Genomic DNA, 18,964 nt, shown 5'->3' with positions numbered 1-18,964 from the left:
TATAAAAGTGATGATACACAACAGGACACAGATCCCAAGCACAGCATCAATTCTATGAAAAGAAAAGATTGCAATGGCCCGGTCAAAGTCCAGACCTCAACTTGACTGAAATGCTGTTCTGGGCCCTCAAGAGAGCTGTGCATAAACACATATCTGCAAACCTCAATGAGCTAAAGAAATGCTGTAAAGAAGAGTGGGCCAAAATTCCTCTGCAATGATTTGAAAGACTGATAAAGTCATACAGAAAATTATTAGTTTAAGTTCTTGCTGCTAAGGGTGATTTTACAAGCTACTGAATCATGTGGTGTACTTATTTATTAAGACTACATAGAATCCTTTAGAGTGAAAAAGGTGAAAGATTGCAAATTCGAAACATGAAAAAGCCACAATTCTGGTGTCTGTGTGCCCTGTTTGCATTACTAGATGTATTTTGTTTATAAGCAAAGGAAAAATCTAAAACACACAGAAATATATGGTCGGATTCTGTATACTACACTGACAATCTTTACTGAGAGACACACATAACCATGGACCTATGATCTCTTGTCACATCCACTGGCAGACCCAACATCTATATATGACCACGTGACTGTTAGAGTTTGCCGACAGTGACGCAGACTGAGAGTAAAGTCAGTCTTAATGGACATCTACCCTGTTAAAGGTGTTGGGAGAAAAATAAAATAAAATAAATAAATAACCTGAACTATAGCTGTGTTTTTGTTTGCGAATGAAACCGAAAATCAGCATTTCATTTTTTTTCTTGAATGATTAATTTTGTGTAGCTAAGCTAAAGTCAATAAGTAGAGGAAGGGGTTGGCTAATGCATTTAATGTGACGTGGCTTTATCAGTAAAAATGGTTCTTAAACCCTTTTTTTGTAAATAAAGTTTTTTTCTTTCATCGGTCCCAGAGCACAAATCCAACCAGCTACGTGTCTGCGCGCCATTGACGTATCCATGGCAACAGCTTCTAGTGTTGATCATCCCAAGATGGCGGACGCGGAAACAACCGCAACGGTGAGTGCGATGCGAGCTGCTCCTCCTTTTCTTGAATAAACACAAACTTGACTCGAAATACAATGAAAGTGTGACACTTCGCGAGAAAGCCCGACTCCAGGTTTTGCCACACGCTTTCTATAACGCTGACTTGAACGTTAGTTAGCTAGGTGGCTAGCCTATTCTAAGTCGGCGCTAAGTTGATTAAGCTGCAGCTAAAGGCAACTTGCGAGACTAATCTCACTCACTCAAGGGCAAATTTAAACCTTAACACTGACAGCTGTAGCTGTGGCAGGGTTGCTGTGGACTGTTTGGGAAGCTTTAGCCCACCCTTAATATACGATAACGTAGAAAACGTTATCAAGCAGCTTTTCATTAACCGGCTTACCACCAATCGCAGTTCTATTATCGCTGTGGCATAATAGCTTTCAGCGTGTAATGAAATGTAGAGAATATCAATAAACTGCTAAGCATCAGCAACCACATCCAAAACAATCCACAAGTGAGGTCAAATATGGGAAGAAAAATATGTGATGCGAGAAGAACTGCGCATGCGTGCATCTACCTGTACATTTCGAAGATAGCAAATGTTACTGTTGTTGCAGTCACTGAACAGAGCATACACAGGAGCACGTTACATTGCAAAAGTTTACCGGTACATCTCAAAAATTTGAATTAAATGTATTCATTTAATATATCTGTCCATTCATCCTTTCATTTAATGGTTATTCGGGATGTGGTGGCAGCAGTCTGGCAGAGACCCCCAAACAGCCCTCTCCCAAGTCACCTCCTCCAGCTGTTCTGGAGGAACACTGAAAAGAGAGAGCAGTCGAGAGACATAATCTCTCCTGTATGTTTTGGTTATGCCTAGAAATTCTGTCCATATAAGTTATAAACTGAATTGGTGACAAATAGGCAGCTCTTTGTCACCAAGTCTATCCAACCCTACACATTATATATACATTTTTTTATGGTGTATGGAGGGAGGAAGATGACATGTGAGCTTGTGCAGAGCAGTTCAATTCATTCTTTATCTAGCAAAGGCATATACAATTAGAATCAGCTGTAGTCCTGGAGTAGGACATGCAGTACACCATAGACTGGCAGTAGATCTGCATGCTTCTACTCTTTGATTGGGAAATAGTTTTTTTTCTCTCTCTGTTCATTAAGTCAACACACATGTCATTCAGCTTGTTGGCCCACATTTCCACACAGCCTTTTATCAGTTTTTGAGTGGACAGGATTTTCTGTATTTTGGTGAGGGCTGCCCAAGGATTATTTTACTGTGTACCACACAGTCATGTGAAAAGTCATGTGTTTTTGCAGGACTCTGTGCAGTGCTCTGAGAAACCAAGTACACCCCATGATTCAATAGCCTGTAGAGGTACCATGTAAAAGCAATAACTTGTAATAATTATTAGTAATACTTGTTTGCATGACTTTATCTTCACAAAGTTGCTTCATTAAGGTTTGTGAGCATTTGTTTATGCACAGTTCTCTTAAGGTCCTGGCAGAGCATTTCAGTCAGGTTTTGGTGTGGACTTTAACTGGACAATTGCAACACCTTGATTGTTTTCTTTTTCAGCCATTCTCTTGCACTTTAGTATGCAGGAGAGTTTGTGATCGACTCAATAACATGGTGCTCAGGCCCTGTGGCTACAAAACACACCCATGGTATTGGTATGAGGTGTTTGTGCTGATATGCTTTGTTGATCTTTACCATACACAGCGCTGTGCATCATGACCAAAGATCTGTACTTTGATCTCATCTGTCCAGTGGACATTTTTCAGAACTTTTGGAGTTTGGTTCAAACCTAAGCTGTGATGCCAGGCTTTCTCCTGGCAATCCTACCAGAAAAGCCATAATTGTTTTTTCTAATTGTGCTGTCATGAACTTTAAATTGTAACATGCAAACTGAGGCCTTTAGAGTCTGAGATATAGTGCTTGGATTTTTTTTCTGCATTTTCTCTGAGCAGTAAACATCTGACCTTGGGGTGATTTTGAAGGGACGCCCACTTCTGGGAAGGTTGTTGCATTGTGTTAAAACACACCTGTTTGCTCCAAATCAGCAAACTAAAAGAAAACATCATCTTTGATAGAGGTGCTCACACTTGCCGATGATCAGTTAATTAAGTGCTTCTGATTGGCTGGCTGCTACTGACCTTCTTAATTCATATAGAAGAAGTAAGGATCGATGTAGCTTTTCACAGGTCTGGATAGAGTCCTGAGGAAGCTTTTCTTTTTCACTTGACTTTCAGATTCCTGTTTGCTGTTATTTATTTTTCTGCTTGTGTTGTTTGTCACATATTTCAGCTCCCTGTTGCTACTGAACCCAAGAAACGTCGGGCGCCTAAAGGTACAGTGAAAGTACTGCAGGTCATGTTCTGAAATTAATTGAATTATTTTCATGTCGTTGTGTGACATTCATTTTTTTAAAATTCATTTCTAAAAGTTGGTTAAGTGTTGATAACTGAAACTAAAGGTTTTGGAAGTGAACGGCCTGCAGAGGTCACCCTCACCCTTCTGTTTGTTTCCTCTGTAAGGAACAGGCTGTGGCTACATTATGCTGCTGAGCCATTTTCCAGATATTTCTCTGTGTAGAAAATGTCTGGTGATCATTAGAGGATGTTTTGTCATCATTATTGAAGCCTAATGTGCCATTAAATAGTTTATACTTCTGCCCACAGATATTTTGTCTTTTTTTCTTTTATAGTGCTTTGTAATAATAATAATAATCAGAGCTACTGAGAATTGCATCTCTGTGGAAGCAGTTGAATACATGCTATGATGTGGTAATGATAATTTTTATTTAGCATGCAAACCCTTTCCTGGGTTGTACTTAATATGATTCGAAGACACACCCCTGTTCTAACTAAGTTAAAAAAAAACAGAAAGTAAAGATTGGATTTTAGGAGACGAATACACATACACCAATGGGAGCAGACTTGAAAACAACCTGAACGCAGAGGAACTTTAAAATTGAGATGCAATGTTTTAAAGCCGCTGCTGAGTTAAAAATAAAGTGGCAGCTGGGTGCATGAACTTCACAGATTTATCTACAGGGAATTGTGACTTCATTATGCTTCATACAGACTGTATACGCAAAAATAGTTCTATAAAAAGTTCTCCAAATGCAAAGTGTGTTAAAGTATATATCAGCCGATTTTTGGCACTTCATCACTGAAACTTGGGATCACGACTGGAATAAAACAGTCACATGCAAGGACTGATCCCTTTTGCAATGTAGACATTTAAAGATTTGACATAATCAAGCAACGAGACATAAACCTTAAGTGTGTCCATAAATCACAGTCATTCTGCAGTTACCATCGTGAAATGTAATTATGGTTATTTAAGGCATACACAAATTTACCTTTGCTATGCAGAGTAGTATGCAGAGTATATTATGTTAGATTTTGAGGACGGCAGTTTGTGCGTTCTTAGTGTTAATACCTGACAGGTGCTGTGCAATGGAAAGATCTAAAGTAAATTTAAAAAAAATAGTACAGTATGTTAGATTTTAATAAAATCCAGTGTGAATTTCTTGACTCTAATGTAGCAGTCTGCCTTATTTTTTTCAGGATACTGACAGTCATTTCTGGCACATTCCTGATAAAGGAAAAAAAAAGTGTCAGCATCTCGATGTGAGACTAAATGACTTGACAAGATGAAGGCTTTTTTTTGGAGGGTTTTTTTGTGTGTGTGGTTGAACTTCCAAAAATAATATTCATCATATTTTTCATTACGTTCTCCCCATGTGTCTTTTGATCTCAGCATGCCTCTCCTCTGCTCTTATCCCCTTTTAACAGATGGTTGAAACACATTGAGGGCAAAGCTGCCTTAGCTTCATCCAGATCAAATATAACAATGAGAAAACTCTCTCTTTGCAATGAAGTTTTTCACATTACTATATTTAGGAGACCTCGTGCTGGGCTGTTCTTCTGTGCTTCTTTCTATCCTTCTCTCATACAGTAGTTGTAGGAATACACGTTACCCATGTATCCCATCACTCCTCTCCAAATTCTGCCTTGCTTTATGTATGTGGACCATAGAGCACCGCAGGACCACAGCTGAAACCCAGAGACAAGAATATTATTGCTGTCTCAGCAGGAAGAAAGCGGATTAGGGTCCCTACAAATAGGGCCATTCCCAGTCTTGACGTGGCAAACGTGTGGAGCCCGTGCCGTTTCACAGTCGGCAATGGAGTGGATTTCCGTGAAGTATCTGGAATGGGCTCAAGTTCTAGCAGCAGATCGGCAAAGCTCTTCTTGAGGCGATGAAAGATAAAAACAGAGGGGAGCTTTGGTGTAATTCACACTGTATATTTTTTTTTTTAACACTCAGAGTTCGTTAACGATACCCACCCCCCCACCAGTGTCAATGGTAAAGCCTAGCACTGTATTTCACAATGCCTTCAATCCTATTTTTAGCCTCAGAGGAAGGTAGTAGGTGCAAGATAACGGGATTACCAGAATCAGACTCGCTTGAATTGGAATTATGTGTGTTTCCTTGTAAAATGAAATGTTGTACTCCACTGGGAAGAGGACTTGGAGGCGTTGTGGTTCGGTTCTCGAGGTTACCTAACCCTTTCTAAAGCTGGCTTTACATTGTTCTGCTCATTCCTTCAGCCTCCCTCCTTGACTCTGTCTCTATACCCTCGCTCTTCTGTCACAAGCACCTGGCTTGCGAGAGACATTGTTGCCCTGGCAACAGGGAGAATATCTCAACCTGTCGAGACATTAAATGAGAGACACGGGGGAGAGGAGGGGAAAAAAAGCACTGTTTGTAACGCAAAACTTGCTTACAAGGTGACATTTACAGAGTGGCTGGTGAATTGATTACAGTTTAGCCTGGGGTTTCTGGTTGAAGTGTTAACATCTATGTTAACTGTCACATCAAAGACTTGCTAGCAACTGCATGGGGAGGCTGCTTTCAGGATTATTTATTCAGCTGTCAAATTAGAAAAGATGGCATACATTAAAAATAGTTCTAATAGACATTACTCTTAATAGGCTGAGCCATCTGTTCATAAGAAAAAGAAAAAAAAAACTGCTAACGAGCTAAGATTTGCGGCATGCCTACTCGGTGACTTGACTTAAATTTAGCCTGTGGATTTAGGTTGCAGTGTTACATCTGTGTTGACTGTCAGATCAGAGACTTACTAATGACTGCAAAAGGAGGGCTCTTTAAGGATTAATCATTGAGCTATCAGCCAAATAAGACATCATCTGCACAATAACATGCTCAAAAGTTCTTGTTTTTTTCCCCAAAATCCTTATTCATTTGTAATATTTAGATTTTTATGCTGTTCCTCCACCCAGCCCCAGAGCTTCCTATTGTGGAGAGAAGGAACTGGTTAATCCATCAGCACTATATCCTCAAGGACTACGATACCTGTAAGGTAAAGTGCCTTCATTCCTCAGTTCTGTTTGCGGCATAGTCTGTCATTGACCTGTGACTGTGCTCAGTGTCAGCGTGATTGACTGAAAGACCCACTCTGACCTCAGTGAAGATAAACATGATGAAGATATTGAGTTCCCAACACGCACGCGGCTTTGTCTAAGACCCGATTCATTCGCTGCGTGCAGAGCTGTTCATTGAAACTGCTTCGCACTTAATAAAGTCTCTGACTAGTACTTGTTAGATATATTACTGGACTACTCCTGCACGCGTTCTCTTTGCATATCTAATTTGTGTAAGGCGATAATGACATACATTCCTTCCGCTTAGTCTGTTAATATCTACAGATGTACAGAACAGAGTGTAATATTCCTCTATATCATCTGAGTACTGGATGGATTTCGAAATTGTCTTTCCACTGCGCCTTTTTAGGTTATCATCAAAGACCAACTGCAGGAGACTAATGGGATGTGTGAATATGCCATATATGTTCAAGGTGAGCCATCATTTTTGTAGCAGCCATTCCCTTTTTCCGCTTTTAATGTGTAAGATATTTTTTTAACAGCTACATCAAGTAAAACCTCTGTGGTAGTCAACACCAGAGCTGCACAAGTACATGATTTAGTTTCCCCAAAAACTGCTCTTTGGACCTCATGCTGTGCCTTTGATTTTTTTTAAATGCGTTTTTTTTTAATTCCTCAAGCAGATGAAGATCCTTTTATTTTGTGTGTGTGTCTTTATTTCTTTGTGCAGCACTAATCTTACGTCTTGAGGGCAAGATCCAGCAGTCCCTGGAGCTGTTTCAGAGCTGTGCCATCTTAAATCCCAACAGCGCAGACAATCTTAAGCAAGTGGCCCGATCACTGTGAGTCTTCTGCACTGAAGCCTCTATGAGCGCATCAGTGCCTCTCCATTAGCTAACAAGACAGACACAGGGGAGAAATATACAGTGATAACAGTGACACTGCTGGCCGCTTACAGCCAGAACCTTCAGCGCTTAAGGGGAAACACTGGAGAAAAACCACAGTTTTTTAATGCACTGGTCAGCTTTAAGATTTTGGTCCATATTGACATGATAACATCACATGGTTACTGCAGATTGCGGCACATCCATGATGGAAATCTACCACCACATCCCAAAGGTGCTCTATTGGATTAAAATATGGTGACTGTGGAAGCCATCTGAGTACAATTTGAGTGCATAGTCATGTTTAACAAACCAGTTTGACATTATTTGAAGTTTGTATGGTTTGTTAGTCTGCTGACAGCGGCCATCAGAACATAGCACCCTGTGGTCACAAAGGGATGGTCATGGTCAGCAACAATACTCAACAAATATCTCATTTAAATGGTGCTTAGTTTATACTAAAGAGGTCAAAGGGGGTCATGAAAATATCCCACACACTGTTAAACCACCAGCAGCCTGAACCATTCATACAAGGCAAGACCCATGCTTACATGTTGTTTATACCAATTCTGACCCTACTGAATGTTGCAACAGAAATCGAGACTCAGCAAACCAAGCAACAGTTTTCCATTGTTCTGTTATCAAAGTCACTTAAATCACCTTTCTTCCCCATCCTGATGCTCAGTTTGATTTAATCAGGTCATTTTGACCATGTCTATGTGCTGAAATGCATTTAGTTGTTGCCATGTGATGTTTGTATTTATGATTAGTTGAACAGGCATTCCTAATAAAGTGGCAGGTGAGTTTATATGAACACACAGTTTCATTAACGTTATGTTATAAAGATGTTGTCTCTATTATCAGTAATCCAATGGGAAAGTTCGGGGCTTATAGTAAAGTTTTATCCTCTTGACCTGTAATGCCTCCCTTTAGTTTGTAAAGAAAAATGAATACAGCTTCATTGAATAGTTTGTTTTTTAATGTTGTAATAATAGCTATTCTGAAAGCAGTAATTAAAATGGGTTATCGTCTCTTATGGATTATTGTTGTTTATTGTTTCTTCAGATTTCTTCTGGGAAAGCACAAAGCAGCTATTGAATTCTATCATGAAGCTGCAAGGCTCAACGAGAACGACTGGGTAGTAGAAAGCAAACATTCTTAATTCCTACTTTGTCTTTAAGTTTTTTTTTGCAGAGATTATAGCACCGACAAATTCTGCCAACATTTAGAGTGGGAAATTACCTTGACTGAACCTTTTCTTCTCACACTTGCAACAATTTATCACAATCAGCTCTGTGGTTGCACATCCAAATTCGTCCAGGGCTGTTTTGCTAGGGGGCTATCAAAGTTGTGCTACCATTAATCACTCCCACTTCCTTCTCTAATGCTACTGCAGAACTGTTGGCCTATATAACTTTTATATTTGGAAATGAAATTCAGCTCAGCCCATGCAATGCAAAAATGATCCATGTAAAATCTGACATTTTCTCACCCCAGGAGATCAGTCATAATCTGGGATTGTGCTATTTCTTCATCAAAGACTTCAAAAATGTGAGTACAGCTGAGTTTACCAACACTATAGCAGGACAAATTGTAGTTGTTCCACAGGGATTTGATCATTTTGATCTTCTGTCTCTGTCAGGCTGAGGAGCATCTAAAGATAGCTCTCAAGATAAACAAGCACGACAAAACCTTCATGATGCTCGGGAAGGTTCACCTGCTGGCTGGAGAAACCGACAAGGCCATAGAAGTGTACAAGAAAGCGGTGGAGTAAGTGCATATATATAATGTTAGCCATTCATGCTTGATGTTGTTGGGTATTGCTCTGTATGTGTTATACTTTGAAAAATTCTTGACATACATGTACAGCAGTCCATTAGAGCTAATACATTTCTCAAAAACCCAACCTAAACAGTCTAATGGGGGCTGTCCCACTAAAATCTCCCAAAAATATTAATGAGAACACCAGCACTCACAGCATGATACCAACATTGCTTGACAGCAAAAAGAAAAATGTGGGGTTTTTTGGCCTGAAAATATTAATGATGTTCTCATTAAGGAATTGTTTATGACAACAAAGTCAAACAATTTTCTTTAGATTGCATCCTGTCGAGAAGTTCAAACATACCGCCATCAAACATTGGTTCAGAAGGTTCTCGCATACTTTAAGTTGTTTCATCTTGGTTTTTATTTTTATGACTTTTCTGTCTCCAGAAATCATTTTATTCAACGCTTAAAGCTTTGCCACATTTTTAACTCTGGGTTCAGTATAAATGCAGTTAATTTCCACTTCTCCTCGCATGTTGAATATTTAAACATTAGGCCGTGGTGTAAATAAGGAAATGACATCTGTGTCTATAATAGAGCTCATTATGGCTGCCTCCTGTTGGGGGTAAATGAATTAATCAAGTGCCCCAATACTGGTGTCGCTTTTAATGAGACTTACCACTGTGATTCTTATTTTAATGCCAATCTGCCTCTTCTCTACCGTTTTTCTTTGAGTCCCATCGTCCCTCCACAGGTCATAATTAATACTCCGCAATTATACCGAATCAAAGGCTGATTGAATAATCACGAGATTCCCTAGATATCAGCTGCTGTATCTTTGCTCAAGAACAAGCGCATGCATTGAATATGATTGCTGGCATAGGTTAACTGACATTATTCTTTTGGCTCATCTCTTTTTCAGATTTTCTCCAGAAAACACTGAAATCCTCACAACACTGGGCCTGCTGTTTTTGCAGGTAAGCAGATTTCTTTTTCTTTTTTAAAATAACCTTTGAATGACATGATATATCCATAAATGATGAGCACAGCAAAAAAGGAATGACAGCAATCTTCTCTTTGTTTGAGCTTGGGAAATACCAGAAAGCATTTGAACATCTTGGGAATGCCCTCACCTTTGACCCCAACAATTATAAGGTATGTGGGTACATACACATTACAATTAGGCAGAAGCTTATTTTGTTACTCACCTCCTCAAGGACGGTGCACCAGGTTCCTTTTAAATCAGTTCATTCCCTGTCAGATGTTACGGCCTGACTTTCATCTTTCATCAAGGCTACATCTTCCTCTAATATCTCTCTAATCATTGTTTTTATTCCTAGGCCATCCTGGCTGCAGGCAGCATGATGCAGACCCATGGTGACTTTGATGTGGCTATGAACAAGTACAGGGTGGCAGCATGTGCTGTGCCGGAGAGTCCCCCTCTGTGGAACAACATTGGCATGTGCTTCTTTGGGAAAAAGAAATATGTAGCTGTGAGTAATGTTTTTTTTCCTGCTTGTTTTCATCCAGTTTGGATGAGAAAACTGCCAAAAGGCAACACACACAAAAGGCCTACTCGGTGTTATTTCCACACCAACCATGGCTCGTGCCTTTAATCACAGCCCAGCCACTTAATTCTGCTGTTTCTGAAGGAGCCCTTTGTGTATACAATACAGTGTCTATCCTATCTTTTATTTGATAGAGACAGCGTAGATAGACAGGAAAGTGGGGAGAGAGAGAGGGGGGAAGGCATGCAGCGAAGGGGCGCGGCACATACGCTGCCTTTTACTGTATGTATCTGCTAGGTGTTGGGATATATGTATATATATATATATATATATATATATATATATATATATATATATATATATATATATATATATATATATATATATATATATATATATATATATATATATATATATATATATAAGATAGGATCATGGCCAAGCTTGAAACCTGGATCCCCGTGGCAGGTTACCAAGATTACGTGAAGTACCCTCAGAAGGTCTGCTAGATGATGTTAATGCAGCACTACGGATGATACCTACAACCACGATTACCGACACTAACAAGCTGATCTACACTACGGCAGCAGTGATCAGTGAGATGCTTGGCTACAAGTTGAACAGCCACAAGGGGCAGTACCCTCCATGGAGAAGGAGGCTGAGGGCAAGATCAAAGTAGCACGGAGGAGGTTAGCCAACTAACGGAGTTGCAGAAAGGCGCAACAAAGAAGGTGCATAAGAAATACAGCAATCTGTCCATACCTGAGGCCTTGAAACTGCCAAGCAAAGACTCACAGCCTTGGCAAGTCGCTTGAGGAGGTACACCAGAGAGATAGAAGGCAGGAGAATAAACCAGCTGTTCTCCACAGAACCAGCAAAGGTGTACTCTCAGTGGCAAGGAACAATAAGAGAACAGCACCACCAAGGCTGGAGACGGAGCAATACTGGAAGAGCATATGGGAGAAGGACGCAACCCATAACGGCAATGCTCAGTGGCTAGTGGATCTGAGGGCAGACCACAGCAACCTCCTGAACAGGGTCCAGTAACCATCACAGTGGCAGATATCCAAGAAAGGGTCTCCAGTATGAAGAGTTGGACAGCACCAGGGCCCGACATGGTTCACGCCTACTGGCTGAAGAAGCTGACTGCACTCCACGGCGTCTGGCAGCACAAATGAACCAGCTGCTAGTTAACGAGAGACACCGAATGGCTAACTGAAGGTCGGACGGTCCTGATCCCCAAGGACCCCAAGAAGGGACCGGTCCCATCCAACTACCGACCAATAACCTGCCTCAGTACTACATGGAAGCTCCTGTCAGGCATCATATCGGCTAAGATGAGCGGGCACATGGGTCAATACATGAGCGGGGCACAGAAAGGGATTGGCAAGAATACCAGAGGCGCAAAACACCAGCTACTGGTAGACAGAACAGTCAGCCGAGACTGCAAGACCAGACTGACCAACCTGTGCACAGCCTGGATTGATTACAAGAAGGCCTATGACTCAATGCCCCACAGCTGGATACTGGAATGCCTAGAATTGTACAAGATCAACAGGACCCTAAGAGCCTTCATCAGGAACTCAATGGGGATGTGGCGCACAACACTAGAGGCCAACTCCAAGCCCATAGCACAAGTCACCATCAAGTGCGGGATCTACCAAGGAGATGCTCTGTCCCCACTGCTGTTCTGCATAGGCCTGAACCCCTCAGTGAGATCATTAACAAGACTGGCTACGGATACCGACTACGAAACGGAGCGGTTGTCAGCCACCTCCTGTACATGGATGACATCAAGCTGTATGCCAAGAGTGAACGAGACATCGATTCACTGATACACACTACCAGGATATACAGCAATGACATTGGAATGTCATTCGGACTGGAGAAGTGTAGTCGGATGGTAACAAAGAGAGGGAAGGTAGTCAGAACTGAGGGGATTGAACTACCAGAAGGCAACATTGCAGACATAGAGGACAGTTACAAGTACCTGGGGATCCCATGGCGAATGGGAACCATGAAGAGGCCGCTAGGAAAGCTGCAACCACCAAGTACCTGCAGCGGGTCAGGCAAGTCCTGAGGAGTCAGCTGAACAGTAAGAACAAGATCCGGGCCATCAACACCTCGCCCTGCCCGTGATCAGGTACCCTGCTGGGGTAATAGGCTGGCCAAGGGAGGAGATAGAAGCCACTGACATAAAGACAAGAAAGCTCCTTACCATGCATGGAGGGTTTCACCCCAAGTCCAGCACCCTGAGGCTGTACGCTAAGCGGAAGGAAGGGGCCGGGGACTGGTGAGTGTCAGCACCACAGTCCAGGATGAGACAAGAAACATCCACGAATACATCACGAAGACGGCCCCAACTGACAGCGTGCTCAGTGAATACCTCAGGCAGCAGAAACCCAAGAAAGAGGAGGAAGGCGAGGAACCATCATGGAAGGACAGGCCCCTGCATGGTATGTACCACCGGCAGATAGAGGAGGTGGCTGATATCCAGAAATCCTACCAGTGGCTGGACAAAGCTGGACTGAAAGACAGCACAGAGGCACTAATCATGGCAGCACAAGAACAAGCTCTGAGTACAAGATCCATAGAGGCTGGGGTCTACCACACCAGGCAAGACCCCAGGTGCAGGCTGTGTAAAGATGCCCCAGAGACAATCCAGCACATAACAGCAGGGTGCAAGATGCTAGCAGGCAAGGCATACATGGAACGCCATAACCAAGTGGCCGGCATAGTGTACAGGAACATCTGTGCCGAGTATAACCTGGAAGTCCCGAGGTCAAAATGGGAGATGCCCCAAGGGTGATGGAGAATGACCGAGCTAAGATCCTGTGGGACTTCCAGATGCAGACGGACAAAATGGTGGTGGCTAACCAACCGGACATAGTGGTGGTAGACAAACAGAAGAAGACGGCTGTAGTAATCGATGTAAGCGGTTCCGAATGACAGCAATATCAGGAAGAAGGAACACGAGCTGGAGAAATACCAAGGGCTCAGAGAAGAGCTCGAGAGGATGTGGAGGGTGAAGGTAACGGTGGTCCCGTGGTAATCGGAGCACTAGGTGCGGTGACTCCCAAGCTAGGCGAGTGGCTCCAGCAGATCCCGGAACAACATCGGAGATCTCTGTCCAGAAGAGCGCAGTCCTGGGAACAGCTAAGATACTGCAAGGGACCCTCAAGCTCCCAGGCCTCTGGTAGAGGACCCGAGCTTGAAGGATAAAACCGCCCGCAGAGGCGCGCTGCTGGGTGTTTTATATATATATATATATATATATATATATATATATATATATATATATATATATATATATATATATATATATATATATATATATATATATATATATATATATATATATATATATATATATATATATATATATATATATATATATATATATATATAGATAGATAGATAGATAGATATAGATATATATATATATATATATATATATATATATATATATATATATATATATATATATATATATATATATATAAATATATCTATAATTTTAAATATAATGTAAACATATCTTAATTTTAAAGGCAACTTCATTTAATTCTTTTTTCCTAGTTTAGAAATCCCAGCATGGGGATGAGTGAGTACTATACAAATTCAACATTTTCTGTAATCTTCATTAATCTTGAGAAAATGAAATCAAACCCCCCAAAACTCTGTAAAACATAACTTCATTACAATTCTGGTGGTTATTCTTTGGCTAAAACCTTCAGAGGGTCTGGCACAATTCCCTCTTCAGGAAACTTCTACATATGTTCCTGAATCTGTTGTTCCTGTTTGTTCTTCTTCATATATTAAGATACTCACCTAAAGGTCCTGACAATTTCTCTCTCCTAACTTCACGTCTCCCACAGGCCATCAGCTGCCTGAAGCGGGCCCACTACTTGTCTCCTTTTGACTGGAAAGTGTTGTACAACCTTGGTCTGGTACACCTCACCATGCAGCAGTATGCCTCTGCCTTCCACTTCCTCAGCGCAGCCATCAATCTGAATCCACGAATGGGGGAGCTCTACATGTTGCTGGCAGGTACGGAGTGAGTGAGACAGACAAATCCTTCATGATTTAATTCTGCCTGAAGAGAAAATCTATGACGGCAAAAACAGGGGTAGCTTTTTAAATAGCACTTTACTGAAAATGTCGCTACTTAAAGGATTTTGGGGGGGTTATAAATGTGTTCGTATTTACATTAAATCTATTCATCCTCAGCAGCTTGAGCACATTTACATTTGATTTGAAAATTGAAAAGGGCTTGTATGTGACAAAATAATTCCTGTCACATTTTTAGTTGCTCTGACCAACTTGGAGGATGTCGAGAACGCCACCAGATCTTACGAGCAAGCTGTGACTCTGGACGAGTGAGCCTGTCCTACCTAAAACCTTGAAACTCCCATTGATCTGAATTTAAAACTGTATCAGATCACTGATTTTTTATTTTTTTTTCCTCTTCTTGGTGATCAATTTTCCACAGATCCAACCCCCTGGTTAACCTGAACTTTGCAATCTTCCTCTATAATCATGGAGACAAGAAGGGAGCTCTGGATCAATACCAGGAGATGGAAAGGAAAGTCAACATACTCCGAGACAGCAGTAGCAACTTTGAATTTGATCCTGAGGTACTGCAGATCCTGATATCAATGATGTCTCTGAAGTTAGTGGTCATTCTTTGTTCCAACGCAACACATTTTAATCCCTAACAGCTAATGGACATGGCTCAGAAGATGGGAGCTGCTCTACAGGTGACAGAAGCACTGGTGTGGACTAAACCAGGCAAGGACTCCAAATCAAAACCAAATTCTGCAGCAGCCACCAAAACCCCCGGTGCTCCCCTCGGTACTAACCAAGTCCTGGGTCAGGCCATGTCTTCAGCCGCAAGCTACAGCAAAAACATTCAGCTGTCAACAGGTACACACAACCAGTTATGGTCTCGTTTAAAGCAATATTTCATGATCCGCCTCCACGGTGAAGCCTCTCCTGTGCTGTTTTGATCAAAGATGAAGGGGACGTTTGTTAAAAACCTGAAACATCAAAGTCAAACCGAATCTCTCGCTTACATTTGTTCTGAACGCAAACTCAAAACGACTTCCAAGGAGTCCAGTGTAACGCCGGTAGTGTGGGTGATGATATGTTTTGCAGCTTCCACCTCTCTGCATCAAACCAAAGCTCTTTTTTTTCATTCAAAAGGAGAACTTGAAAATATCACTTCCCTGTATATTCAAAGGCTCGTGCCTTCACTGCTGTAGCAGATTGTATATACAGGGTAAGGCGAAATGGGATATGTGGGGAAAAAACGAAGTCAACCTATTGCCTGTGTGCTGTATGTTCTATTCTTGGCAACAAAAGAGAATCAATAGCGTGGAAAAATGACACACAGGTAAGCTTATGAATTCAAGGCTGCTATGCAGTGATTGCAGCGGCTTACAGCTCTCAAAGGTAAGTGGATAGTAGTGCTTTTCTTCACTGGAGCCAATGGCCTGCGTTTTCTCCCACTCATGTGTAGCTGGTAACAAATATCACCAGAACAATAGATCCATATTCAGTGACATTGGCATTTTACGTAATTCCACAGTTCTGGCATCTATGTAGTCCCTAACAACCAGCAATTACCAGCCATTGTTTGGCAACCAACCAACTTGAATGTGTATGTATTTTACAGCTGGATTTAGAAACATCTGGTACTATCGGCACATCTGCACAGAGATTAATTAAATTGTGTTCTGTACCGTGTGACATAATATAGACATTCACAGCCTGGGACCAGTCACACTGGCTATTCCTGACTAATGCTGCAGAGCTCAGCATTAATGAACCCCATGCGTCTCATCAGAAAGTAAAAGATTTCTGATAAGCTTGTAGCGAAACAAACCTGCATGAATTCTGTTTGTCGTTTTCAGGGGTATCCAGAGGCCCTTCCAATGCAGGAGAGCCAGAAGATGATGTACTGGAAGCCCCCAGCCCACCTTCCGATCCTCCGGGATCCCCAGAGCCCGCAGAGTCGGACAATCCTAAACCCAGAACCTCCAAAATGAAATCAAAGGTGCAGGAATGAATTCTCTTGGTGGCTACAGTCTTACACTACGTGTGTCATCTTTGAGGTCACCTATTTGTAATGGAGGACAATTAAGCCTCTTTGAGTGCAGCCAAGCGACTGTATTTGTGCTTTTTCTAGCTCATGGTAGTTCAGTCTTGGTTTTAATTTAGCAGCACAGAAGTTTCACGTCCTGCTCCAACATTTCCATATGAAAAGGGTGTGGTCGGTGTTCACTGTTATGCCTCTCATCTCAGAAATATCAGTACACAACTCACCGATGTAAACCAACAGTTTTTTAACTTAGCTGTACATATTTGTACATTTAAGAATTCAAGAAAGAAAGTCTCTATTCAGCAAAATGGTGATAACGGGCCTGTGAAGTTGCAAGCATTCATTTATGATGAGCTTAGCAATAAAGTTAAAGGATGGATTTTATTTGTACTGACTGTCTGATATGATCCACCAATGTGAAGGAAATGCTGTGACAATCACTGCTACAATGTGAGGATAGAATGGGAGCTTTTTCAATTGTTCCTGGATATATATAGTTTGTTTGATAGGACCTGAGTATAAATAGTGATACATGCTTTTATATGTGGATAAGTGTTATGTTTATAGAGTAATGTATTTAATATTAAATAAGATTTTAAATAAAACCGCTGTCCGCTTCTTTTGTAAAGTCCAGATTATGTGCTGTATTATTGTGTCAAGGTGATTCAGTTAGGCAGACACCACCAACAGGGGACAGTATTGTTTAACAGCTTTCCAACATACACTCTACAGTCAAGTGAGAAAAAGTTTTTCAAGGACTCTGTGCAGTCCAGTAAAAAAATGAAATACTCTCACTGCTTTCATTAAAATTAAGGAGATATTTGATTAAGAGCATTTGATTAGCAGACAAGTGTTGCTAATCAAATACTCTTGATTAACCTAGCATCAGGAAGTTTAAGCGCCTCTATAAAAAAAACAAGTTTTGGCATTTGTTGGTCTGGAGCATTCAGCTGTGTGTTAACACAATACCACAATCTTTCCATGAGTGGTTGTCCCAGCAAATTCACCCCAAACGTCAAAGAAACTGAAAAACCCCAAAGCTAAATTTCAGACTCCACAGGCTTTGGTTAGCATGTTACAATTTAAAGTTCGTGACAGTGTAATTATGAAAAGACTGAACAGCTACGTCCTGTTTGGAAAGGTTCCCAGCAGAAAGCCTAGTTTCTCTAAAAAGAGCATGGGAGCATGGCTTAGGTTTGCTTTCTGATTTGCATTGAACAAATCAAAATACTCGTTGAACAATGTCCTTTGGACAAAGGAAGCCAGAGTGGGAAAACAGTCAAGCACGGTGGCAGTGGGCTGGTGATTTGGGCTTCCTTTGCAGCCACAGGGCCTGGGCAGTCATTGATTCAACCAAACAGTAGCAAATCTACAACAATGTCTGAAAGAGGAAAGAATCAATGTGTTGCAATGACCCAGTCAAAGCCAAATCTCATAAACAAACCTCAATGAAATGAAGCAACATTGTAAAGAAGAATGGGACAAAATTCCTCTACAGTGATGTGAGAGACTGATAGAGTTAGTGCTGTTAGGGGGCCCTACAAGCTTTTGAAACATGGGCTGGACTACCAACACAGTTATTTCTCAGTGAAGGTTTCACAGTGAGGAGTTTGTTTTTAAATATAATTGTGTTATATTGTTGGCAGCCAGTGTCCCAGATATATGAGCTGTGAGACAATTGGAGTACTCATAAAGGCACTTTTTTTTTTTTTTTTTTTTTTTTTTTTACTCACAATTCATATCGACCAACTTTTCAAGGTTGGCTTAAGCGAATGTTGGGGTTGGGGTCTGATGAATAAGGGATAAACCCCTGGTGTATGATAAGACCTCGTGAATTAGCTCACTGAAGGTCACTCACAAGCTGAAAATATATTAGTGTGTATCGTTTATAATATGCATGGGACAGTCTGTATGTATTAAACAAAGCTATTTATAAAATATGTTCCTCTGACAACAGAATACAAAGGATTGTCCTTATTAATTTATGGGTATTTAAATGTGCCATTGTTGTTTTGTTTTAATGAATAACCAACTAATAAACAAACAGATAAAATTACTCTCGTGCATTTATCATTTAGAACCACCAACCAGCCTCCAAAATCCCAAACGCACACCCATCACTGCTGATGATTTTTCAGGCTCTGTGGAGAACTGTGCTTAAGGTCACTGACAGTCATTTGGGAGGAAAAGTTTAAATGGAGTTTCTGTTGCATCAACAAACTCTGAGAACTTTAAAAATAGGTTTTTACATGATGATTACATGTTAGCTTCAGCGCTTTCAGTT

General features: G+C 41.1%; 1 protein-coding gene across 2 annotated transcripts; it reads left to right on the top strand.

Moving 5' to 3' along the window:
- The first annotated feature begins 924 nt into the window (after window positions 1-924).
- Window positions 925-17,285, top strand: bbs4 (Bardet-Biedl syndrome 4). Of its 2 annotated transcripts, none has more exons than XM_031744539.2 (16): window positions 925-1,015; window positions 3,309-3,351; window positions 6,317-6,396; window positions 6,828-6,891; window positions 7,149-7,260; window positions 8,368-8,440; window positions 8,800-8,853; window positions 8,945-9,072; window positions 9,992-10,046; window positions 10,156-10,224; window positions 10,410-10,562; window positions 14,456-14,627; window positions 14,887-14,956; window positions 15,070-15,214; window positions 15,299-15,503; window positions 16,493-17,285. In XM_031744539.2, exons 1-16 carry the CDS (start codon window positions 956-958, stop codon window positions 16,645-16,647), a joined length of 1,638 nt encoding a protein of 545 aa, XP_031600399.1. In that variant the 5' UTR covers window positions 925-955; the 3' UTR covers window positions 16,648-17,285. The 2 variants fall into 2 exon arrangements, with proteins under 2 accessions (XP_031600399.1, XP_031600400.1); XM_031744540.2 differs by having other exon boundaries at window positions 6,292-6,396.
- The last annotated feature ends 1,679 nt before the right edge of the window (window positions 17,286-18,964 follow it).

This window comes from Oreochromis aureus, linkage group 1 (assembly GCF_013358895.1).
Source record: "Oreochromis aureus strain Israel breed Guangdong linkage group 1, ZZ_aureus, whole genome shotgun sequence".
Classification (NCBI taxonomy): domain Eukaryota; kingdom Metazoa; phylum Chordata; class Actinopteri; order Cichliformes; family Cichlidae; genus Oreochromis; species Oreochromis aureus.
Note: the sequence above shows the minus strand (reverse complement) of the source record. Positions and strands in the feature narration are given on the sequence as shown.

Excerpts from the sequence above, each read along its gene's own strand:
- bbs4 (XM_031744539.2), top strand. The coding sequence starts at position 956 with ATGGCAACAGCTTCTAGTGTTGATCATCCCAAGATGGCGGACGCGGAA. Across the intron at positions 1,016-3,308 it reads ACGCGGAAACAACCGCAACG|CTCCCTGTTGCTACTGAACC; the intron begins GTGAGTGCGATG and ends CACATATTTCAG. Across the intron at positions 15,504-16,492 it reads AAACATTCAGCTGTCAACAG|GGGTATCCAGAGGCCCTTCC; the intron begins GTACACACAACC and ends TGTCGTTTTCAG.